Raw genomic sequence first — 26,510 nt, 5'->3', positions numbered from 1 at the left:
CTCCGCTGGCCTTCTCGTCACCACAGGTGAACCACAGCTCCAGGTGAATTTTGATCGTCCCTCCGAAAAACGATCTCTCTCTCCCTCTCTTTTTCTCTCGAAGATTTGGCCGACAATGGCTCCCGTAAACGGACGTGGGCTGCGAGTGACAAGCTGTTTCGCGCTGCACCGTTTCAAAGCTGGTAACGGTTTATCAGTCGAGGCTGCCCTTCCGTGTTCCTTTGTTCCTCGCGATTGAACCCGACTTTTGTCCACGCGTCGAATCTTTTCCGGCGGACAGTTCCCGTGAGAACGCTTGTGAGACGAACAAAGAAAGTGTTAAAAAATTGCATTCCTTCTTTTTAACAACCTGTTATATCTACTGAACGTATTTCGTAATCATCGGTCAACAGTCTCGAAAGAAAGACTGTACAAACCTCCTATAACCACGCGAGTCACCTTTGCTCGAGTTTGTTTTTATTTTGCCGAGCGAGTCCGTCGCCTTTCAAAGGAAAGAAAAGGAAAGGAAAGCGTTCGAGAGAGAGAGAGAGAGAGAGACCAGAGCGTTTGTTTTCGCTCGAGGTGTCCCCGAAAGGTGAAGTGTCGGCAACAAGGAACGAAAGAGAGGGGGAAGGAGGGAATGGAAGGGAGGGAGGGGAAAGGTAGAAATCGGACGATGGGGCGGGCGAAGGCGGTCGCAGAGAGAACGAGAGAATTTAATTTCTCGGTAACATTACACCTTAGGAGCCTTATTCCACCGGCTTTGTGCGCCTCCAGGGGTGGCGCAGAGAGACACTCGATCGCAGGACTCCATTTGCGGTTTAGCATAATGGAAATCCAACGCGCCCTCGGGGCCGACGCTACTCTCTTCCTTCCCCTTTCATCCTTCCAGCGTTGTCGCCACGGCTCCGTCTTTCGTGGAAAAATAAATAAGTCCGGGCAAACGCTTGATCCGTGCCCCTGGACTTTTGATGGACGTGACTCGTCCCGATGCATCAGCAGTGAAATTTAAGAAGAGAATTATTTTTGCTTGCTCTGCGATCGAATGAAGGGTCCTTTTTTTTTTGCACGATTTGCACGTTTAAATTCTTCATAAATGAAAGATTCTGATGATCAAGTTTGGAGAAATTATTTAGTGGGGAAAATGTAAGATTTAATAATATTGTTTTTTGCTAGAATTTTGATTACCTATGAAATAATATTAACTCGAGAATAAAGTCGAAAATATAGAATGATGATTTTCGATACGAGGCTTCTTTTTCGAGAAAGTCGAAATTTTATGCGTTTGACGAGCAAATAATTGAATACGTCACTTCGCACTTGTTAGCAATCTTCGGAATCAAACGTAATAGGAATAGTGAGAGACGAACCACAATATTGCAACGAGTCACGACACAGATGCGAGTACACGTTGCATAATATATGCGAATAAAACTTCACGATCGATTTCCTCGAAAAAGAAGTGTCGAAGAAATACAGAAAATTGTCTAAACATTTTCGACTTATTTTTGCACGAAGAATAAATACAGAATAAATTTATCTTACGCGTTAATTCGAATTAAAAATGGTAGCCTAATAAACGTTATATATAAATTAAATCCTGAATTTCAATGACAACGGTTGGAAAATCACCGATGATAGCTGGTGAGATATTTCATTGGGTCACTTTCCATCCGGTATTCGTCACGGACATGACCCCCCTCGATCTTGGTCGGAGGTCGGGTATTTTTAACTCGTCATTAAGGGTCATTAAGCTCGAGCCACGAGGAGGAAGGTCGACGGTGACCCTCCAAGCCAATTGCGGTTTCCTCGCTGTTAAAATTAAAATATCGTCCCTAACGAGTTATAAAGAAAGGAGAGGGGTCTGAATTTTCATGAGCATTTCTGAAGGAACTTTGACGAATGTAAAAATTCTGTAACGTGTTCGAGTGAAATCGAAATTAAACCATCTGTTTCAAATTTCGTTTAAACATTTTAAATAAATTCCATGTATTTTTATGCGTATAAAAATGAAACTGAATAATTATTAAAATTTTCAATTATAAATAAACAACAAATAATTAAATTTTCAAAGTACGTATCGTTTCAATGAATGCAAATTTCCCATCCTATCCCATATATATATATATATACATATATATTTGTATCGTAAAAACTCGATTGCATTTGAAATATCAAGCCTAAACTGGTTGAGAAGCACTGTGTTCCATCAAAGGAAACGCAGCAAAACCTTCAATCCCCTTCGACGTCGGTATTTCAGTTAGTAGAGGCAAGAAGCTTCATAACATGTTAGGTTAACTTTACGAGTTCCTCCACATGTTCGTATAGGCGAAACGACTTTATCGATCGAGCGGAAAGAAAATACTTTTTTTTCTCTCGACATTTCCATGGAGGGATACAACGAGATCGCGTTCGTTTATCGGCGACGATTGTCACGATCCTTCTGCTTGGCCGAGATAACAAATTTTGACGCCTTAATGAACGCCGGATTAAATGTTCCTAGGCTCATTAACCTGGCGGATCATGGCGCGCGAAAAGCGAAGGAAGAGGCGGGCCACGTGAAAAAGAATTACACGGGTAATCACCTTCAAGCCTGGATAATTGCAATTGACGAACAAAGGATCAAGCATCGCCTGTTATATGCTGAAATATACGTTCCAAGTAAAATTTTCAGAAAATAAATTCAAAGAATTTATCTGGAAAAACGAATACAAAAAATTTGAAAGTAATATGAAACTAACATAAAATAAATAAATATAACTTTTAAATAACGACTTATATGTAGTTTACTATATATAGTTTAATTTTCAATTTCAAAAAAATAGACATAACTTTTAAGTAGAATCTGATAACTCGAAAATAATACGAACGAAAAAAAAGAAGAAAAAGATAGATACAACTTTTACAAAGTATACGATTTTATCCAACTATTTCCAAACCGTTTATCCACCACGTTTCATTTCCAGATACATCTGATCTTAACGAGTCACTCGACGACAACGTTTCTCATCCTTTTTTTCTTCCTTTTTTTCAGGGAGGCTGTGATGAGGGAAGCCGGTTAAAGGACCCTGTGTCGCGCAGGCGCCCGGTAGGAGCACAGGAAAGATGCTGCCTTCCTCGAGAGCTTTATTAAGCCCGCTGCTGCTTCTAATCATCGCTGGAAGCACCGGTGCCTTCAGCTCCCGACAAGGAGGTAAGAGAACTCCCTTCGAGGATGTTTTGCCCCGAAAGGGGCACCGCCCGATGCCTGCCAACGACGACAACGTCGAGGAGGACAAAGTCGCAAGGCGACTCCCTCTCCTCTTCCCCCCTCGTCAATTTTCCCAAAGTTTTCCCGGCCTTAAATCCGGTTAAGTCGTTGACCGAGTTTCCCTCGGTGTGTATCCTCGTTTCGACGTCATTTTCGTCGAACGAAGATCGAGAACCTGTTGGATGACGACCCATTTACTCTTTTTTTTTTTTTTTTTTTTTTAAATTACGTAAGCCGGAAGGAAGATGGGCCAACTTTCGAGAATAACGACAGATTACGACTCCCTGTTGCGTTGACCTAGCCAACCATCCGTTATCCCCTCTCTTCGCGATAATAATAATAACTTTTGCCAACCAAAATGGAGATGAATTTGGTATATATATATTTGATCTATTTTATACGGATTCGATATATTTGTTTTAACCCGTTTCTTCTTTATTTTTAGGGCTGTATAAGACAAATTATTAACAATTATTTAATCGAATCGATAACCACTTCTCTCAAAGATAATCTGTGCCTTTTTTTTTTCTTTTCGTATAGGCAACCACGAAAAATATTCGAAAGGAGCGTTCGTGGCAAACTAGATTTTAATTCGCAACCGCCTGTGTGTAAGGAAATCCGGCGGGCGGCGCATAACCGTCCGTTTCATAACCGATCCGCGAGACAACGGTTGGCTTAATGCAAACTGGCGCCGTTTCTCGGAATTACCGGGCCTGCTTCTGAATTTACACGACCCTATTTCGGAAAAGCTCCGTGCCCTCCCCCCCTCCTCCCCCTGACGAAGCGCACGCGCGCCTGACTCATCGTTTCCGCGTCGTTCCTCTTCCCTTTCCCCTTCTTTTCCTCTGCCTCGGTTTCTTCTTCTTTCTTCTTCTTTTTCTTCTTCTTCTTCTTCTTTGCACGAAACCAAACGGTCTCTCAGGTCGTTTGTCCGTGTTTCGCTTTGCTTACTCTCGCGTAGAGGACACCTCTTAGTGACCATTTCCTAGATTAAGGTCACCTGGAAAGCAAATAGTTGTTAGACGAAAGAGAGAGAGAGAGAGAGAGAGAGAAGGAACATCCTTGGAAAACTATTTACCGGTGGGAATTTCTCTTCCTTCATTCTTGATCCCTTTCACTACCGTTTACCATTATTTCTCTCGTTACAATTGTCATATTCCGTACCCGTTCTATTTCTCTCCACCCTGACCAACTTTTCAATCTATTTGTCCGTTGCTAATGGAACGCCAGTTTAATCGTATTATTGATCCACTTATTGATCGCACGATATATTATTATCTCTTTTAATACTGTTCGATAGTATACAGCGTATATCGAAGGAGAAAAGAGGCAATAAAAGTTGGAAAAGTTAAAAGTTATACAACTCGGATAAAAATTTACTTGGAGTGATCATGCGTCGAGATGACAAATCGTAGCGCGGTACGGTTTCTATCGATAAATCGACATGGGATCATCGCAAAACAAGACGATACATTTTTGGAAAATTACTCGATATATGTACTCCCTTCCCACTCGTCCCATAACAGTATCGAATATCCTTATCAGAGAGCAGGTTTCTCCGAGAGACAACTACTTAAACTACAATCTAAAAAGCGAATCTAAACTCCGCGATGAGAACTTTTATATTGCATTTTAGCTTTTCTCTCGAGCATCTATCCCCGCAAACGACCGAACCAAGCTTCGTTACACCGCCCCTCTCCCCTCCTCGTCGAATAAGAGAGGGGAGAGAATCGACCGGTGTACGTACATGTTGTTACGTGTGTCCTCTCTAGCAACATCTAGAAAATATCGGCGCCCATTAATGAGATGAGATTTCATTTCCAAGAGCAGAGAAACGACTGCCAGCCAACTTCTTCCCCCCCTCTCTTCCCCTTGACCTATATCTTGAATCTCACGAAAAAAATGGTCGTCAAGGAGGAGAGAAAGAGAGGGAGAAGAAGAAGGAGGAGGAACCGCGAGAATTAGGAATGGTCTGGTTGGTTACGTTTTCAACCAATTGCTTCAAATTTTCTTCCCCCTTTTCCCCCCCTCGGCTCCCAAGCTCTTGACTGAAACCTTAACGGTCGATCGACTCGATACTCGTATTACGTTTTCTTACGAGTTTCTAAGAAGAGAAGTTCTATTGACGTTGTATTGGTGATCTTATTCCAGTTGATTGAATGTAACTGTGGGGCAGTTTTAAAACAATCATGGTCAGGGAAACGGATCAGAAATTCTATCCCTTTCGTATTTGTTATGTTTCTTTGGTTTGTTTGGTTAATTTTATTATTCGTGAAAACTGAAAAGGACAACCAGCCAACGAATCATCCCGAATCTCTCTCGAAACAACGATCCGCTCAGCTTGCTATTCCTGGTACTTATTGTCGGTTCTATATTAGACACGTAGCTCGCAGATGGCGACGAATTCCTCGTTTGTTAAGAATCTCGACCTTTTGTATCTGGCGTCGGATATATTTGGAATCGTTTTCTCGAAAAGTATTTTACATGATCGGGAATACATTTCATTATTTTCTTAAAATGGAAATATTATCGTTAGCTTGACTATTCAAAATAAATATACGGTAAACGTTGAATAAGTAAGAATTTATACTTGTGAAATATTAACAAAATGTATTCGATGGTTATCTGAGAGTTGAAAATAAATTTTGTATTTGTGGAATAATATTGGAATTTAATACCAAATGTTATCCAATATTTGTTATACTCTTTTTGCGCATGTACATGAAATTAATGGTCAAGAATCTAGGAAAATAAGTTCTTGAATTCTAAGAATCGAAACACATAAATTGCATTAATGATAAATGAACTTCACAGCCGAATAACGAAACAAATTTCGAGCTAATATGTTAGGCGAGTAAAATAGTTTTGCTTTTGAGTGAAAAAAGTTTCTCTCTCTCTCTTTTTTTTTTTTATTATTTTTGTATAAATCTATTGGATGATGCTGGAAAATAAATTCCCATTCAACGGTGGTTTCATGGGTGGTTGCTCGTTACGGCATTTTTGAGCGGTTGATGACTGTTAAATTACGCAACGAGAGACCGGCGATTGTTCAAAGTGGAACACGATGATAAATAAAATTCACGTTGCAAAATTATTTACTCTTTTTGGCCTGAATCATTTTTCTTTCTTTCTTTTTTTTTTTTTTTTTTTTCTTTCAGTTTATGCGCTTCGGAAAAATTAAATTCTCTAATTGAATTGAAACATTGTAAGGGAGAATGACTAATCGAACACTTGTGTCGTTATCAATTTATCCAAATGGATAAACATTTTTAGCTTTCGATTAATTCGCGTCTGACTACGGAATAATTTAAACTTCAAAGACAAATTTTATTCGTTATTCGATTATTCCCTCTATAAAAGTACGTTTATTTGTTTTTATTGAATTTTCCTTCTCCAATTGACTTTTATTTTAAAATATTTATTTTTTATGCACAACCGATGTATGGTACAAAATAATTCGAATTTTTTTTGAATTAATGAGATATTTTAAAACCAATTACTTGCCATACTTTATAATTGTTACAATAAAAAATTATATTATACGTTACATATCTTATTATTCATTGAAACTTTTAATTGGCCATGCACATGTTTTTGTAACGTAAATTACGTATTTAATAACTGGAAAAATGCAAAAGATATATCTGTTATCGAAAAAATTCAAATTCTATAAATCCTGTATCGGTTTGAAAGCACTTTAAAACGAAACGAGACAAAGGACACGAACGAAATAGCACAGCGAATTCGAGTCGTAAAACTCGATCCCTTTTGAAACACAGCTTCTCCCTACGATGGCTAATCAACACCGCCGTTTAAATTCAATCACTCGTGAAAAAGGCCGAACGGACTGTTTCGATTCATCGACTCGATCGCATCCGCTCAAGAGTGGGGAGGAGGATTCTACGAACGCTCGATCAAAGAAATGGAAAAAAAGTAGATCAACACGTAAATTTCACGTTACGCCTGTTGATTGAAAGCAACTTTATCTAACGTTGATTCGAGATAAATATTTTCCAAGTGTAAAATGATTCAGGGGATCTGGAAAATATGGTCATTTAGATTCCCGACGATGCAACAAATGTAATTTCGTAAGTGCAAAAAGTTATCGAATCCCAGCTAACTTAAAACGATTTCACGCGCGAATTAAAACTTTTATATTATGATATTTTATGTATATTGTTTTGAGCGATATTTTAATAATTACAATCCCAATAATAATGCTCTCACATTATTCTTATTTTTCATTACAAAATTTGAAAATTATATTTCTATCTGACCGTCAAACGAAAGTGTAATTCGATCACGGTCTAATTTGAGATGAAGAATCTAAAAACCATTCGATGGTATATTTATTCGTGAATCTGTTGGTGGAGCGATATTTAAAAAAGAATCGAACGTAAATAAATATTATTGTTAAAAGCTTTCGCAATTAAATTAAAAGAAACGAAAGTATAGTTCGAGTTGGAAAAATATTTGACCCGACCTCGAAGATCGAAGTGATCGAGTCACGATTTCGTCGGGTAAACTTTTTATCGAGTTCCGTGACGGCGATAAAGCCAGTGTAGACAATCGGTGCATTTATTGGAAAGTTATCGCGTGTGATACTTGTCGTGAAACACATCGAGGGATGAGGAACTTTTTGATGCCTGAATTGGAAAGAATCACTTTCCGAACAATCTCCATCTTTTTATCGATTACTTATTTTTGCCGGCCTGACTTAATCATTATACAACACCTTTATCGGATAACTGCGAAACCGTGTCCGGAATCATTTATAAAATATAATATATTAAACCATTCGGATAATTGCAAATCTTCTGCAAAATAATTTTAATCCAATTCGAATAAAATTACCTCGCTCGAAGCGTTAATTTTCGAACCTCTCCCCTCCCCTTCCGATATCCACGGTTAATCGAGTAAAAGCGCTCGACGCGAACCAAGTGGCGGCAGCTCGAGTTATTTTCTCAATTTAACCAGTCGAGTGAGTGGGCCGCGTTTCGCCGGACAATGAGCGTGAAAAGGAATCACAAACGCGGGAGGATGCGCCGTCTCGCGACGAGTCACGTGTCGAGATCAAAGCGCGCGGACAAACGGTGGACGACGAACGCGTTGCGACAACGCGTCCTACTCCGCTTAATTACGAATCCTTTTCGAACGAGACCACTCTCCCTCCTTCTCTCTCTCTCGCTCGCTCGCTCGCTCACTCGCTCTCTCTCTCTCTCGCTCCTCCGTGACCACGACACGCCCGCTCTTTCCCTTTTTCATTTCTCGCCGAGCTCACCCTTTCCTCCCGCGATTATACCCCGCTTTATTAAAGCGTGCACCGACGTAAACGAGCGTGGTAATTGCAGCCTCGCCTCGTTTCATTGTGTCGCCTTTCACGTGTTCCCTCCCTGTTTAAACGGTTTTTAAATCGACAAAAGATGGTCCACATGGCTGTCCCCTCTCGAGATCTCGCGAGAGACGAGACTGGCTCTTTTCAACGACAAGCAGGAATTGTTTATTATCGTTGGGAAGGAGAAAATTGGATAACGATACGAGAGTTTTTTTATCGGATCGCAGAATTAATCTATATCTCGCGTATAATTTGAAGTAAAGGAGGAGGTTTCGTTTTTAACGCAGTCTTTTGCACCCATCCCCTCGTAAATAAATAAATAAAAAAGGACACGTCTCCGACCTGCCCTCCCAACCTCTCGAGCCTCCTTCTTTCGTTCCGTTTCCAATTTCTCCCTCTCCCCCTTTCTCCAACTCGCTCCCGTGCTTGTTCGTGCAGATAAAACTCGTCGAAACTGACGAAGTCGAGGGACGAGTCCAGAAGCGATAAGGGCCCAAGGCGCGAGACCAAGGCCGCGCCATTTTCCCTTTATGTTTTTTTCCACTTTCAGCCTGATAAATTGTTTACCCGTCTCGAAGAAACTTTCGAAGCGACCCCCTTGTCTCTTGGCGACATCATAATGACCATCCGCGATGCTCTTTTTTTTTTCTTTCTTTCGTCCGCCCTCGCCTCGTGTTGTTTGGTTGGGAAACTCGCAAAAAGAGAGGGGAGGGGGAGGCAGAAACTTTCTCACCGCGAAAAGCAAGCCGTTAAGCAAATCCCTGGACAGAAGTGGGCCAATTTGCCACAGTTATGCAAGGATCGAACACCAGTAACTGTGCCTGCTAACGAGATAAGAGTGTGAGTAACGAGGAAAGGATCGATCACTTTCCAAGTTATTTATTAGGCGATATCAGTTTTCACTTTGGCCACCTTTCATCCGTGGTTTGTTAGATTATTGGATGATTTAAGATGATTTGTGAACACGTTACGATATAAATCGAATTTTACGCCGAGTCGATAAAAAACTTAAAATGCTTATAACTGTTTAATTAAACCTTATGTATGAACTTTTCTGGAACGATCTGCGCGATAAATGATATTTCGATATTTTATAAATGCAAAGCTTGAGTTTTGATTTCCTTTATTTTTAAGAATTTCGAATTCTAATCACAATCGTCGAGACTTAATTATTTACATAAGCGCAGTCGAAATAGGATAAATTCTCTTTACCTTAAAAATATTATTATTTTTCGAAAATTATTTTCCGCCAATGAACGCTGTATCGAGTGTTGCTCGCCCGGACAGTCATTCCTAATGCACCGTCCACTATTCAGAATTACTCTCGACGGGTTTGCCGGCAAATATATTCGCGACCGATGGAAAGTTCGCAACTGGGCGAGAAGTCATCGGTTGGGAACGGAATGGCCGATTGCGGGCGAAATATCGAACGCGTAGAGACGCGGAGGCGGGCGAGGAATTAATATTTCATACGTAGAAAAACAATAACGCGACCGGCGAGTTGAGCCGAGAGTTGAGCCGAACAGATTTAATTCCTTAAAAGCTAGTGCATTTCGAGGATTCCGCGCTTTTACCAAGCGCGTTCGCCCGCTTTCCATTTGCTTTGCTTTCCAACGCGCTGGACGCGTCGCGAATGAAAGATAACGACGGAATAAATTTTCCTAATAAAAATTTGTAGTCGCGCGACTTCAGCGCCGCCAATCCGTTCCAACAAGAAACAACAGGAGGCGAGGGTTTTTATTTCGCAAGATAAGATGAGTAATTCGATACGTTCCATTCTCATTCTCGAATTGGAAAAATTCAACATTTGCACGAATTATCGTTTGTAATTAAAATGGAAATGCTTGTAATTATTAAATCGGTATAGTTATAAATATTATTTTCGATTTTTAGGTTAATCTAATTATTACGAATTTCATTCATCGATTATTTCGGTTGAATATCAACCTGTTGTAAAAGTAAGATGAAAAAAAGAGTTTTCAAGCAAAGATCGAGATTCCAGTCCAGTTCTTGCAAAACGATTTAAACACAAGAATGACCATATCAAGAGTTTTTGAAAATAATTGTCAAAGTGAATCTTTGCTAACGTTGATCCTTTGAAAAAATAAATAAAACTGTGGTAAATACAGTAAGATTGTGAAGAAAAATTTAGACGTATTCTCTCTTAGCGGAAGATGACATAGCTGATTGGAGTTCTAAATCAATTATCCAAATCTACATTATTTCGAATTTTGAAAAAAGAAAAATCCATAAAAGCAAGCATCATCGAACCATTTCTTACAGAAAAAAATAAAAAGATCGCGTAGAATTTTGTCTATTGAAGATATTTCCTGAGAGAAAGTTTGTAGACTTTAAGAATTATATTCACATTGATGAAAAGTGATTTTATTTGTTTATGACAGTTCGCTCCAGATGAAATAGTAAAAACAAAAAGAACACTTATTACAAAGCTAAAATAATTGTTAAATACTTAAAAATACTAAATCAATTATTAATAAAACTTCTCTAATTAAATTTAATGATTCTCTAATTAAATTTAGTGGTCCTGTATTTGATGAACATATTGTAAATCATAATAAAGATACTGTTGGTATAAAATTAATTATTCCTTTGTTAATAAATATTAAACGATTATTTGTTTATTCATAAATTATATTAACTAAAAAAAATAATCCTAAAGATCCTTAATCCATGAGAAATTATTATTAAATAATCACCATCTAATCTTAATTTTATAAAAGTCATTATTCTTGTAATTATTAATCCTATATGTACAATTAATGAAATTGTACAAATAATTGATTTTATATCATATTAGACATATTAATTTTAAAATTAAAACTCCAAATGAATTAATTAATAATCAATAATTAAAATTTTATTTAAATAATTAAATCTAATCTTAAAAATTATTATTAATCGTAATATTCCACTTAATTTTAATATAATAGAAGCTAAAATTATTAAGCCATGATATGTTTCAACATTAGCTTTTAATAATCAATCATGATATATATAAATAGGAATTTTAACTAAAAATGACATTAATAAATAAATAAACAATGTTTTTTGAAAACATACTGCCAACAATTCGTAAAAAATGGTCAAGATATTGCCATATTTATTCAACAGGATAAGCAACAGATCTAAAAGATGATGATCCGTTACTATTATTTTGTGATGGATGGAAAAGTCACCAAATGATCCAGACTTTAATTAAACTTGAGTTTTTTTAACTCAATGCAGTCACTACAACATCAAGCCTCGCCCAATAATATCGATGAATTGATAGAAACAGTAAACGTAACCTTTGATAATGTTTCTCTCGAAATAATGGATAATACATTTCTGTCACCTGAACAAGTTATGCTGGAAGCAATGAAGAACGATGGCTTTAATAATTTCGAGCATACACAGGGATCCTACCTACAACTTTAAAACTATTTGAACGCTCAAAATAAAAATTAGGAGTAATATTTTTTATTTATTGTTTAATTTAATCTAATTTTTTTGATAATAAATGTTCCATATTTATTTTCCTTTCTTTATTATATTTATTTATTAAATTCATCAAATGTTACTATTATTACGTAACAATGTATTCTACGAAACGATTCGAAACTCTCTTTCCCCCCCCCTTTTTTTTTAACGCTCCGTCGTTCATCGTGTTTAATTGATTTCAATAAATTTCATTTCGGGGCCCACCTCCGATCGATTGATTTTTCAATCGCGTAATCGCATCACCGTTAAAAATGAACAGATCCATCTTCCGCCCGCAACCGTGTATAAATAATAAGCGTGATCATTTACGATGGCCCGTGGAATCGTTATTAATGGAGTTTCGGAGTAAAAGCGGCGCCATCCCCCTCCCCTCCCCTCTTTTTTTCATAACGGGGCGATATAAATCGCTTTATTCCCGCTATGACGCTATAAATAATTTGGTCACCGCTATCCACCGGCAAATCCTCCATATTTAAGACCCATCTATCGAGGCCGATGAAAGCACGGCCGTTCCCTATTCTTCTCCGCCGTTTGCTTTTCCCCCGCGCGGAGCCCAACTAATCCGGAAATAAATATTCCTGTTGGTTTCCGGATGGTTGGAACGTGGAGGCCGAGTAAGAGTTTCGCTTCGATCTACGCGTTCTTGGTACGGTGTCTCGTTGTACGAATATTCGTAAAATAACTTAAAACATCCTGTGAATGAACACGTTCGTTCAACTTTATTATCGAATCGATAATATAATTGAACGAAGATATTATTTGTAATCCAAAATAATTACTAAGAGGTAAAAATTAAAACTTCTCATTAACTACATGTATAATGTCGTATAGTACGTAAATACTTCTAAAAAGAAAAAAAAATAAATAAATGCGCGACAGGAATAAAATTTGCCTTTGGCGTCATAGCCCATCACGTCGTTTCCCTTTCCTTTCTCATCCTGGCAATCCGCAAGGGTTTAAACCACAGCGAAGAAACCCGACGACGACGACACTCGGCATTCCGCGGAGCACAATTTACGAACAACAGCGCGGCACTCTCTTTCCCTCTCGCTCTCTCTCTCTCTCTCTCTCTCTCTCGCTCGCTCGTCTTGCTTGCGCACGCGCGAGTTTCGAGGTTTCCTCCCTCCCTCTCCCGCTCGCGTGTATGCGGGATAGTTTGTCACAGTCAAGCGTTCGCTAAGTATGCGCGACCATTTGTTTCCGATCTTCTATTCTGGCATCCGTTATTCTACACTCGCCGCAACAGAATTAAATGTTCCTTCGAATACATGGAAAATTATTTTTCTTTGATAATGATTGCTGAGATCATAAGAGTGCTCTATCGAATACTCGATTAAATACGCGGTTTAAGTCAATAATATTCGTAACGAGATATTGGTAATAAAATAACGAAACGAGGAAGAAGAATCGTGAATATTGCAAAGGTTTGGCCGTTCTTCTTCTCTTTCGAATGGAGACAAACTATTTTGGTTACGTTACCAGAGACAGATTTTACGCTCGTTATCGACGAGGAGAAAGGGAACGATGGAAAGAAGCTATTTTTGAAATTGCTCGTTCGAGAAATAAGTCAATTTTGTGTCATCTAAATCGAATCCAATGTTCCAGAATATTCATTTTATGAAATGACGATATTAGTAAGATATAATGATTCTTACTTGTATTTGCGCAAAGTATAATTTTCATAAATGTTAAATGAAGATGAAATAAATGGATAAATTTTAAATGAATGGACAATTTCAAAAATGATAAAATAATTTTCAATCGTCCGTTAATATTTCACGTGTATATATATCGTGATAATTCCATAAAAATCAGTTAGACCGAACAATACGATTCCAAACACGAGAGCTCGAAACGAAACATAGCAATGATTTCAAAGACAATTTTCGACTAGATCTACGAGAATCATCTTTGACACGCGAACCATACTAGTATTCCAAATGGAAGCGTAGAGTGAATCGCATAACGTTTTCAACCAAACGGAAAAGCAATGGCGATGATTTTGTTTTTCGTTGACATCGATGTATTTTTTATTTATTTATTTTTTTTCGAAACGACAGCGTTCGTTACGTTCTTCGTTACGCTTTCATAGGATTCGAAGCGCAGTTATTTGTAATATCGTGACCGTTACGGTTTCCACCCGTTGGGAGATTTTTTTTTTCAAAACGATTTACATACATTTTTTTCGATCGAGGAAGGGACAGGTGGGACGTGGAAATGTCAGCGTCAAAATAATTTCGATAATCGGGATCGTAATTCTATTACTGCTCGTCGGGGATGAATTTTCGCTTCTGAACGATATAGCATCCAATGGCCGCAAAGATTTAATCGCTCGTTTGGAAAGCGTTGAAAACCCGTTGACCGAATTAGCCGTTACACGTCATTAAGTATCAGGGTTTCAGTGGTCGTGGATCAGATCATGAAGTGCGCGTTTCATAAATAAACAACGGTTGATAAACGTTGCTTAATAGAGAAATCAATTTGTTGTTATGGCTCGCGCTCGATTGCGAATTGAGCTTGCTCAATCATCAATCGTAAAAGAGGAAAGGATACGAGTATTAAATATCTTTTTTTGTAATTTTTTTTTTTTTTGGTCTTGGAAAATCAATTGTAACTAATAAAAAAATTAAACGAACAGGATAGTAAGTTTGGATAGCTATTTCGAAAAATACGAATTATATGAAAAAATGGTTGGAACAAATATTGCAGAGTATCAAAGGGAAACGTATGGATGATCTTGGAAAGATTTATCAAATTTTTATTTTCTGAAGATGCGGTTTTAGATTAATCACATATTACTACTTTCTGTAAAATATTTATTTTTTATTAGTGATAAGAATGATGGAAATATACCACTTCATTTAGAAACAGTGGAAACGGAATATTTGTTTTTACTAAAACATGTAAGATCGTAAAATAAGAAATAAATCGTCTATTTGTGATTTCAATTACACAGAAAATAAGGAATAGAGTGACAAGGATGACAAAGAGATTGACGATATCGAAAAACTATCGGGTTAAGTCAAAAACAACAGAGGAATGGAAGAATTCGAAATCGAGAGTCATCTGATCGCGTGCAAGCCTACCTTTTCCGACAAAGGGACAATCAGTGTCAATGAATTACTTTCGAGTGGCGCGTGGCGGTCACCCGATGCGATCAGCTTTCACGAATTTCGGTCATCCGTTCGAAAACCAATCGATTTCCATTGAGCAATCTGTGTTTTCATTCTATTCTATCGTCCAAAGAGTCGAAAACTGCAATCTTATTATCAGATTGCGCACTTTGTCGAGTCGAAATCGTATTTCTTTTCGATATGGCTGTTAAATAAATAATAAAAAAAATATGTATTTATTACACACAAGTGTGCTAAAAATGTGAAAACACCGATTAATTGGAAATGTTTTTTAAATATATTTTGCAAAATATCAATAATTTTACGTAAAAATAATTTTTTCCAAATTTTTTAAATAGTAAAATTGGTATTTAATTAAAAAAAATTAATGTGTAATACATCATTATACTATATATATATATTTTTTTTAGAACTTATTTACATCGAATTAATTTTAATAATTACAATATTTACACAAAAATTCACAGTCTATATATATATTATTAAATCCTTCGACATGGAAAAGATGAGAAAACAGAATAAGGAAAACCAATAAGATAAAATAACATCACGATCCAATGAGAAAAAAAAAAAAGAAAAATTTTTTTTTCTCATGGAATTAAGACAGTTTTCCTATTTTTACCATTCTCCTCTTCTAAACATAATCTATCTCCCGACGAAACAAAATTTTAAGTAACGTCGAGATAATCGTGTCGCTAAAAGAACAAAGCTTTCACGTCGTAGGGTGCGTAAACACGATCCCCGAGGGGATCAGGTGCGGATCGAAACGTGGAACGCGACGAGAAAATATTTTTCATTAATCTGATTATTTATCACCCGTCGAGCTTTCACGAGGGTTTTCAAGCCACCCTCTTACACCGTGTAATCCCGTGTACCGGCCACGTTGCCATCGCGGTTAGGCGTTTAAGGGTGGAAGAAGAATCTGTCGTTATGAGACACGCCTCATCCCTCGGCCGTCTTTTCATTTACATATTGAACGTCTGGTGTAAGTCGTGTGAAAATTGGGTTAAACTACTTTTTAAAAATTTCTTTGTATTTTTCTGTTCTTCATTTTTGTTTTCAAAAGTTAATATCCTGTTGAATTACGACATATTTATTATGGAATTTATATTCTAAAAATAGAATTTTATAGAGAGTTATTAAAGTTGAAACAAAGAAAAAAATAAAGGAGATATAACTTCGTTTTATATAATTTTTATGACATCATTTTCTTCAAAGTTTTATTACATTTTTTTTAAAATATATATTTAAAAATATACCGAATAAGTTAAATTAGATAATAAAGCTATTATATTTTGTTTTTTTTTTTTTATATAAGAAAATTCGATAAAAGTTTAAAAAAGATAATATCTTAAAAATGTTGATTCGCGAATTAGGGTAAAGGATGTGTCTTTTCTAAAGTAGGTCCAACTTTTAACTATTAGAGTGCAGACGAGTAATGAGGCAAGGCCGTATGCGAAGTTAGGATATTAGAAGCATGCCAGTTAAAAGGCAGTAAAATCAGGCAAAAGAAACAGCCTCTGTGACGCTTTAAAAGAAAAATCACTCGCTGGATTAAAGCTTCGTGTTGGTCGGCAGTAAAGTTATATTTAGACAGCTTTGGAACTCGCGCCTCTTTTACGTCGAAAGAAAGAGGAACGTTTATTAACCTTAAGAGGATGCACTAAAGTAAATGAATGGCTATCTTAAAATAACCTCTGTAACAAACTTTTTTTTACTTTAGCTTGATATCAAAAAAAAAAAGGGAAAAAGGTAGAATAATTTAATTTAATTCAATTTTTTTGTTAAAGCATTAATTTTTGATATCTATTATATAAATAATATATCATTTCGTTATGTTTTCGTTTCAAATTTGACAGAATTGTGTATCGTATAAACAAAAAAGATTGAAAATTCATTCTGGTGACATTATTTTCTAGAATTGTAAACACTTAGTAATCGATATTATTTTCAAATTGTCAGAAATAATTATTTCATCTGATTATTTCAAATAATTATAATTTATATAATATAATTTATTACTTATTAAATTTGTTATTTATATAATAAATATTAGATTTATAATGTAATATAATAAAACCATCTAACATATCGTACCCTTTATCTATTAACTAGAAAATAAATTATCATGCATTCATAAATTTATATTTTATCTTTATTATAGACTTACCGACAAAAATCAAGAAACAAACTTCCTTTACATTTTTCATTCACTTCCATAAACAATAAAAAATTCTTTTTCAAACTTGCATAAAGGTTATCTAAAAAAAATAAGAAAAGAAATATGAAAAAAATGATTAATTCTTTTTCTAATAATTGTACGTATATATTTATTTCTAATAACATTTCAAATAATATCAAACATTCCCAACATACCCAAGTCTGATCGCCATTAGTCCCGGTACATTTATCATCCCTGCCGATTCCGCGAACATTCGTGCACGTTTTCACGCGTATCTATTTCCGCGGTCGCGTGCGTGGAATACTAGCCACGTGTAACTTATCCACTCTCGCCCTCTCTCCATTAAACCACCGTAGTCCGCCCACCACCATTAAATTTCCACGAACGGTGAAAACGGAGCCACCTAAATCATGCAACGATAATGTCGGATCCGCGACGTTCCACCGATACCCAACCTCTACCGTACGAAATTATCGCCGGTCCAAGGAGAGGTTCGATGACGAATCACTTTGGAAGAGGGCTGGAGGGAAGGAGACACGTGCCGGATGTGAGATTCGCCGCTTTCGGATTAATAATTGTGTTTTGTCCGAGATGATTCGAGCTGCTTGGATGTGGTCTTCTCTCAGATTAATCCAAAGACGTGAGAAATTTTGCTTCTGTTCGTACGAGAGTAACGATACAAGATGGAATAATTTAAATGGTGGATTTGCACGATTTGAAAATAATGGTATTTGGGGAAATTTTTTCTTCGCTAAGATTGGTCGCGAAGAATTATTTATCTAGATTTTGATTGGACTCGAAACAATGTGAGTAGAATGAATGAGACCGTGCATGAATTTTAAGAACGTATGACGAGTGAGATATAGATGAGGAAGCAATCTAATGTGTCATGGCAGACAATCGAAAAGTTCGTGTTAGGTTATTATATATTTGTTGAATACAATTTAATTAGTGTGAAATGCAATAAATAAGCATTGATATAAATATATTATTTATTTAATCCGTGTCTTAACAAGATATAAAATATATTTTTATAAGTAGTTATTGTTTGATGATAAAATTTTGTTATTGAAGAATTTTTGTGAATGGAGATTGAGAAATATTTAAATGAAATATTGTTACAATTAATCAAGTTTCTTGAATTCAGCTACTGTTTGTCCGAATAAATTGTCTTTAACACACCAGAAAAACAAACAAGTCGAAATGCGCGCAACAAAATACAAAATACAAAAGCACAGGTATGATCAACGATATTTTGTTATAAATACTTTTTATATTCTTGCTGAATCTGGTCGCCATGTTAAATCGTGTTTAATTTAATAGATCAATAAGATAAATGGATGAAAAATATCATTTTTTTTGTTAAATTTATAAAAATATATTAAAGTTATTAATTTTTTCCCAATATTTTTATCAATTATATTAATATAACTATATTAATCTCTCTATATTAATTTATATTTTTATTTATATATACATATACTTGCAATCTTTTTATTTTAACGTATAAAATCAAATTGATTCATAATCACATGATTTTTTTTTCTAAAACATAGCTTTAAAAGATTAGAAATATTGAAAATGCTATAAATGTAGTCTCGTTTCGACTATTTCCAAGGTGCATACGATTGCGTTTAATCACTCGATCGTAAATCGCAGAAACGTGCACCGTTCAAATTTTCATTTCTCTCTGAAATTTGTTTCACGAACGGTTCCTCGACCATTGTCGTTCCGCGTTTCGCGTTAATCGAGAAAGGACGGTGAATAATATCGTGGCACTTACTTAATACAGGCACTTATTAAGCGGCGACGTTTCTCGTTTCGACGATTTATAACCCCATATCCCCTAATTAAATCAAATATAACTTGACGAAATCCTTGGCGCGGGAGCGCGGCCGTAATGCCGATCATCATTACGAAGGGGACGACTTCTACTTTATGCAAAGCACTTTCAAAGAACACCGAGACGTTTTAATGGAGTTAGGAATACGTTGAGAAACCTCGATCGACGTTAACGCGACATGGAACTTTAACGGAATATATTCCTCGTCCCGTCCTATCTGGATCGCTTTAAAATGGATCGTTTAGATCGTCTGCCTCTCGTGACGAATTTATCTTTCAATTCGATTTAGAAAATGAATTCTTTGAAAAATACGAAATACAATAAAATCTTTGGTATTTTTTTTTTTCATTTAAAGTAAAATTATGTTCTCAAATTTTTTTCTACTATCTAAATAATTATTTTCTTATCTTAATATGGCTCGATTTTATTTAAGAATTTGAATAACTTAATACGAAAGCCTTTGTTTATTTTTTCATTACTTCGCATTATTCCACCATCTAAATATTTGTAATGTATATATTTTCTTATCTTCTTATTATCAAAATAAACAATAAAGCCATTATTTCATTTAAATTCAAAAAATTTAAATAATTGAATAAAGCTTCGTTTAAATTATTTACATTATTAAAAAGCACGAATAAAAGTTAATTTATACAAATTTGAATTTGAGCAATTTAAATTGAAATAATATATATAATTGTCTTATATAATATCGTCCAATTGTTAATTTACAATCGGTCGAAATTCTTGATTAGAGTATACGTTGTAAAAATTTGGTAATTTCGAGATTAAATTTCGAAAACTACGATAAATTCTTTGGGACTTTAAGAAGGACTGGTTTCATCGGTATTTCACAGAGGGTGCCCCATTTATTAAAGGCGAGAAGCTCGCTTATTTCTCTCGTAGCTCTCCTTAAAACGGTCGTTTCGGCCGGCATCGCGAACAAGAGGATAGCGAGGTAGGTCTTCCCTGTGACATACGGTCTATTAGGACTAATAATAGTGACTGGAAGAGGCGCGGACGGCCGTATAGTTCTCGTCGACCCGTGTCGTACGTCTTTCTGGCCGGCATCCCCCTCGAATCCATGTCTGGGCCACCGTGAAAAACAGGAACAATGAAGCCAAGAACGCGATCTTCCCCGTGAATTCTCACGTTCGATCCATGCATCAATTAGAGACGCTTTCTTCGTTTGAATTAGTGCGCTCTTTCGAGCCAGATGCCGTTAAATATCGTTTCCTAGATACCGATAAACAATCGAATAGAGAGAGATATAAAAAGTTTCAAATAGATAAAAATAAAAAAAAGAATTCGTTTATTTTGAGAATAATAAAAGACTTTTTTTTTTTAGAAATTGTGAATTCTTTTTTTACATTGTCACTTATATCAATATTTCAAATATAATTATCGTTTCTCTATTCGCAATTCGCTCCACGTACATGACATACATTTGTACGATACGATACATCGAATAATTAATAAAAAAATATCTGATAATAATTTTGAATAAGAAAAAAATAAGATTTTTATTCATTATCGATACTTGTCACATGCCAGAACAGAAAGTACTCGTATACGAGACAGGGATAGAGAGAGATCGCTCGGCTGGCAAGTGGCTGCCACTTTCGTGGCGAACGAAACTTGGATTCGCGTTTTAAGCGGGCATCTTCGCATGTTCTTCATCGTTGATCACGTAACAGCCTAATTAAAGCGCTCGTTCCCCCTGGCGCCCTCGTCGAATCGATACTCGAGACCCGGTCGAGAGGGCAGCTCGAAAAGGGGAGGACGAGCCACCTCCTTTGCCCCCGTCTTGGTGCCCCGGACGGGGCGGCACGTCGTCTGAATTTTTAAAATTCCTTCAGGAGGCGCGTACACGGATCGCACGGTAAATCGAGGCGAAGGATATTCGGTATTCGATTGAAATATTCACCGGTCGTGTTCGAATTTCCAGATAGCCACCCGCCCGCCCCACTCCTCCTCTCCCCCCGGATAACGGCCGAGACCGCCTCGTGATTCTCGCGCGGCCCGTGAATGTTTCAATCCTCCCTCTCTATCGCGGCTCCCTCGATACATAAACTAAATCGCTTGAATACGCGTTTGATAATTGCGAGATGAAAGGGAGCAGGTATAAGTGATTATCTCGAAAAATGTGGACGCCGAGATATCCACGAAATGCGTATAATTTCTGTCTAAATTAATTTCTTCTGTCGAGTGCTGCTTGTATTTGTAAACTATGCCACTTGTACTCAACCTCGAGATTTGTCTCTCATCGTGGTTTATGTCTAACCAGCGGTCTCTGAATTATCGAAGTGGCTAAAAAAAATGTAATATCGTGCAGGAACTTTAAAATATTTTTTACAATTTTAGTTTTTTAATATTAAAAAGATAATTTGAATATTTGGGAAAATGTTAAATGTATTTGAGAAATTTTAGATTTAATATTTTATCTTTTGCACTGAGCAATATTATAATTTTCGATATATTGTTTCCTGTTTGGATTATACATTCTAAAACTTTCGTCCCCTCTTTGCAATAAATCTTACTTGAAAAAATTAGAAGAAATCATCCGGTCGTAGGCGGCTACCATTTAGATTATTAGGGGAAAAGCGGCAATCTTCATAATTCAACCGATTAGGCCAATCTCATGGTAAACTTCTCAGTCAGCTAAGTCCTCCCTTCCTCTTTGTGCGCCATGTATAAACAAACTCGATGTGAATAATACCAAGAAGAGATTAAAGATTCACGAGCAATTTCGTGCAATGCATAATTAAATGAAAAAGAATAATAAAAAAAGAAACGATTTCAATTCAATACTCTTTTGATCATGTAAATATAATTCTCTTATCGCTCTTAAATATATCTCTTATTGAAACAAAAGTGATCAAAGTCCTAAGAGAAGTCGCTAAAACTTGATCCGACGCCGAACTATCGCCATTTCATCACGAAATTTTCAACGATGACGCCGTCAAAAAAGAAAAAAAGTTCGTGTGTCTGAGAATTCGAAACGAGTTTCGGCGCCTGACAACGCGACAGATCGTATTATTTTTGGCAGACCGAAATAGCGTGGAAGAGAAAGCGCCACGGCGACGAGTGTGCGCCCAAAACGATCAGCACGCCCCCTGTTGACCGGCGGAGAAATGTTCGACCATCTTGTTCCCGATCTCGCCACAAAGGGGCCACTTTGGCTTCGACTATCTTCGCCCGCCTGGGCGCCATCTTCGTCTCCCGGTTAATGTCCTTGTTCCAAACTTTACTGCCTCTTGTACTTGATTGTGTTGTAAACGCAAGCGCCATAGAGATGTCCTCCGACTATAAATCCTTGATAATAATCCATGATCCTTCCTTTGAAGGATAGATATTTTTAATAATTTTATTATCGTTGAACAGCGGAATAGGAACGTCGCTTTCAGATTTTCTTGTTAAAATAAAATGTATCGAATTAATTTCTAATTATTAGTAGAATTCTTTTTTAGAGAATGAAATGTTAAAATAAGTAGCACACGGTAATAATAGAAAATTTAGAATTCAAATATTTTATTTCTAAAATTATCTAAATTAATTATTTTTTGTGATCATAATGCACACTTTCTTTCTTTCCTTTAATCTTTTTGCCAAGGTTTCAATTACGCATTGAAATATTAAAACAAATATGTCCAAATAAAATTTGATTTATATTAAAATTCGAAAGATAGCGATTACCTTCGATGTAATCTTCGGTCTCTTAATTATCCTATCACGAAGAAACTGTAATTTTACGAGTTCTTTCCGAAAATTCGCGCATTCTCATCGGTATTCGACTCGCGAATTCCTACGTCTACGCGATTCGGGAACAGTGGTGGCGTTTACCTTCGACTTCTGCCTGCCGGTGTCCCTACGTCTCTCGCAATTTTCGCGTTTGTACGCGACCGAGGGAACAATCTGAAACGCAGGCGACGCACGTACGCGAGTTTTAAGTGGAGCGAAAAATGAGGTGCTATTTGGAAACAGAAAGAGAAAGAGAGAGAGAGAGAAAGAGAGCGTGTGTGGAGGATTTTGAACAACAATGGTTGTGTGAGGCGACTAGATAGTAAGGAGGGAAAATTAAAGGGCGAAAAATGAGGCAGGAAAGAATATGAAAAAGTGAAAAATATAATTATTATTTACAATTTTTATATAAATAATTAAAGAAAGGTTGATTAGAGACTTTAAATATCGTAATATTATTTCATGTATCGTGTATATAGTTTGAATATTTTCATTCTTCCTTCGCTATATTTCATTATTGAATGTTTTTCCTTTTTCTTCTCTGATTTGGACAATATCTTCATACGCGATATCGTAATAAATATTACTTGAACGAATAGTTTTATTTGCTGAGAGATATCTATTTATCCCTTTATTTAACACGATCTTCATATTAAAAGCTCTCGAATCGTCGTAGTTAGATATTTATGTTTCAAATTTCGAATTCCATTCATCAAAAAATCGAATAAGAAAGAAAAGAAAAGATTCTTCTATTTCTTGAACACAGTATCAACAATTTATCCAAAATAAACGATAACAAGTTGAAGTCTGAAGTCTAAAGTATATGAAAGATAAAATATTTTAGAATCCACGACGTCTTCATAGAGCTCTATGCAAATCTTTGCGTGATTCTATTTTCCAAGCAGTCGTTAAACGCCGCCAAATCGCTCTCTCCTTCCCCTCTCTTGCATCGTCGAACTGTATTTTCTCGGTATTTTTGGCCCCCTCCCCTATAAACAATAACCGACGATGGGTTGTTTTTCGACTAGAGTGGTTCAACATGTCGTCTCAAATGTCACAACCCGGTTTAAAATACCACGCGGGTATATATATATATATATATATCGTCCCGGGGAATTTTCATTTTTCTATGCAATCGGTTCGAATAATAACGAGTTTCGAAGTAATTTGATGCTTCACTCGTTTACCTGTTTTCCATTTTTCCTGATATTTTTTGCACTTTTATTTTTGATACTCATTTTTTTCCTTTTATTTATTTATTTTTTTTTATTCGACGATTGTTGTAGATCATTTATATCATAAAGGGTGAATTATGTTTGTGAATTATGTTATATTTCTGTCTTTGTCACATCTCTTTACATTTGAAATTAAATTATTTATAATTCAATAAATAAATTGTGATTTTTAGAATAGTTTTAAACGTGTTTTACGATAACAATTAATATTCTTTATAGTTATATAATTCAGCTACCTGAAAAAATAGAGCACCTTAAGTATCAAATTAATTTTATAAAAATTTGAAACTCGGAAATGTAAAGTATATACAATAAACAAAACCATGAAAAATAAATAGTGCGAAAATTTGTACATTATTTCAAAATTGCAAAAAATTTTTTTTAAAATTCATTTTAAAATAATTTCTCTCATCCATGTACTCTAATTCTATGCGAGAAAAATATTCCGTTCGCTCGAGCGCTCCCCCCTCTCCCTCCTCCTTTCTTCTGGCTCGCAAAACGGATCTGCGCCAAGTCCACTGGTAGCTCGTAAGCCATCGAAATTCTTCACCTTGTCAGCAGTTTCGTTCGAGGCAGAGAAATCCAGCGATATTTCTCTTCAAGGCGCCCGACCAAACTTGCGATCGACAAATTGCGACGAATTGTGCACTTTTGAGAAAAAGGGGCGATCGGCCCCACATTTCGAATTTACAAGAAAACGCGTTAAAGTTAAAACATATCGTCGAACATTCAAATCGTATTGCTATTATTAAGATAATATCTTCATTGTACATTATAAGATGTTATTTAGTCTCTATTAGAGGTTCTGGATAGTTTTAACGTCGAAAATATTAAAAATCACACGTAGACAATTTTAGGTTAGGTCCTTGGAGAGAATCTTATTGGAAATCTTGATGAGAATCCATGTGTTTGTAATATTGAATTGTTTCTTTCTTTCTAAATAATAATTTACACAAATATACACAATATTACTTATCTCGCACGAATAATTTTACACATGCAACGTCCGTAAAAATCATTATGGAACAACAGCTTGCGTCGTGTTTCGAATTGCCGGACGAGGAATCGTTCACCGAGATTCGCGTCACTCTCTTTCACGAGCATCGCGCTTCTCTCTCGATCGAGAAAGATGGAGGCAGCTTCGCGAAAAAGACGGAGGAAGAAAGATGGCAGTTGAAAAGGCTCGAGAGGGAAATAAGAAGGCGGGAGGAGGGGCGAGAGGGCCGATGGTGACGAGTCAGTCTGTCATTTCGTTATGAGTTACCGGGAAGAAACGAGGCGGAAGGGGAGGCGAGCAATTCCTCGTGGAATTTGGGGAACGCTCGAGGGCCTAAATCGTTCCGCTGTTCCGCTAGAAGAAAGAACGTCTCCGTTTCCGCGATCAAAGGCTTCGAATCGTTCTACGGAAAATTCAAAGTCGCCTCGACAAGTATGCATGGAAAGATGTTGAAATCTATTTTTTAATTTACGAATTATTTTTGCGAAAATTTTCTAAACAGGGGGAAGAGAATATTTGAATAAAAATGCAAGCAGAAAATTTCAAAGTGCCTTTCATATATTGTAATTACGTGTAATTATACTGAAATATAGATTCAATGGCAATACGTCTTTTTTATCGGATACTACATTTTACTTGTATCAATTATCAATCGTGTAAAAATAGTGATAAACGATAGAAATTTTAATCCACTTAATTATTAATTTATATCAATAAATGTAATGGTGTGCAAATACTGAATGCAAAATGAGAAAAAAGCTCCAGCACATCGTTCCGTTGATTGCCCTCCCTATCGAGCGAATTTACTCAAATGTCAAGATGGTAGAGACACGAGTGTGTACAGACGCTGCGGCAATTCCCTCGTTTTTCAATTTATAATCGAAACCAGCTCCCTCGGTTGCCAACTTGCCAGGCTTCTGCCACGGTCGAACGCACGCCAATCGAGCCATGTTTCATGTTTACCGTGAAACATGCTGACGAGGCTGCACGCGAGCCCTGGGATAATTAAAATAAGAAATCACGAGGAGATGGCGTTGCGAACGGCGGCAGCCTCGATCTCTTCGTTTTTTTTTTTTTAATCTCGACTTGGCTCGAGTTGAAAAATTCATCCGGCTGAAAACCAAATTTTCTTCGCATTTCATTCTAAAATTAATAACTCATTCGTTCCTCATTAATTTCTAGAACGAATGGATTCTCTACTATGATTTTTAATAACGCTGGATTTAACCACTAATTTCCAACGATTCTCAAAATATCCGTTTTTCAATAATATATCAGCGATGGGTAAAATTTGATAGTCGAATTTACGAATA

General features: G+C 36.4%; 1 protein-coding gene and 2 long non-coding RNA genes across 4 annotated transcripts in view; 1 reads left to right on the top strand and 2 right to left on the bottom strand.

Annotated features, from left to right (window-relative positions):
- Positions 1 to 26,510, top strand: part of LOC108000231 (uncharacterized) — a 305,633-nt gene that overhangs the window by 130,768 nt on the left and 148,355 nt on the right. For both annotated transcript variants that reach the window (XM_062086379.1, XM_062086378.1), the window contains one exon: positions 3,014 to 3,172. In XM_062086379.1, coding sequence (XP_061942363.1) covers positions 3,085 to 3,172 — 88 coding nt within the window. In that variant the 5' untranslated portion in view covers positions 3,014 to 3,084. The remainder of the gene's footprint in view (positions 1 to 3,013; positions 3,173 to 26,510) is intronic.
- On the bottom strand, positions 2,760 to 4,943 carry LOC114577853 (uncharacterized). The gene is made up of 2 exons (XR_003698225.2): positions 4,308 to 4,943; positions 2,760 to 4,229 (listed from the first exon to the last, which is right to left on the bottom strand). It is a non-coding gene; the product is annotated as an uncharacterized LOC114577853 (long non-coding RNA).
- Positions 23,329 to 25,743, bottom strand: LOC133667493 (uncharacterized). Its single transcript, XR_009833150.1, has 2 exons — positions 24,153 to 25,743; positions 23,329 to 23,954 (listed from the first exon to the last, which is right to left on the bottom strand). It is a non-coding gene; the product is annotated as an uncharacterized LOC133667493 (long non-coding RNA).

The sequence above is a fragment of the Apis cerana genome, linkage group LG16 (genome assembly GCF_029169275.1).
Source record: "Apis cerana isolate GH-2021 linkage group LG16, AcerK_1.0, whole genome shotgun sequence".
In the NCBI taxonomy this organism is placed as follows: Eukaryota; Metazoa; Arthropoda; class Insecta; order Hymenoptera; family Apidae; genus Apis; species Apis cerana.
Note: the sequence above shows the minus strand (reverse complement) of the source record. Positions and strands in the feature narration are given on the sequence as shown.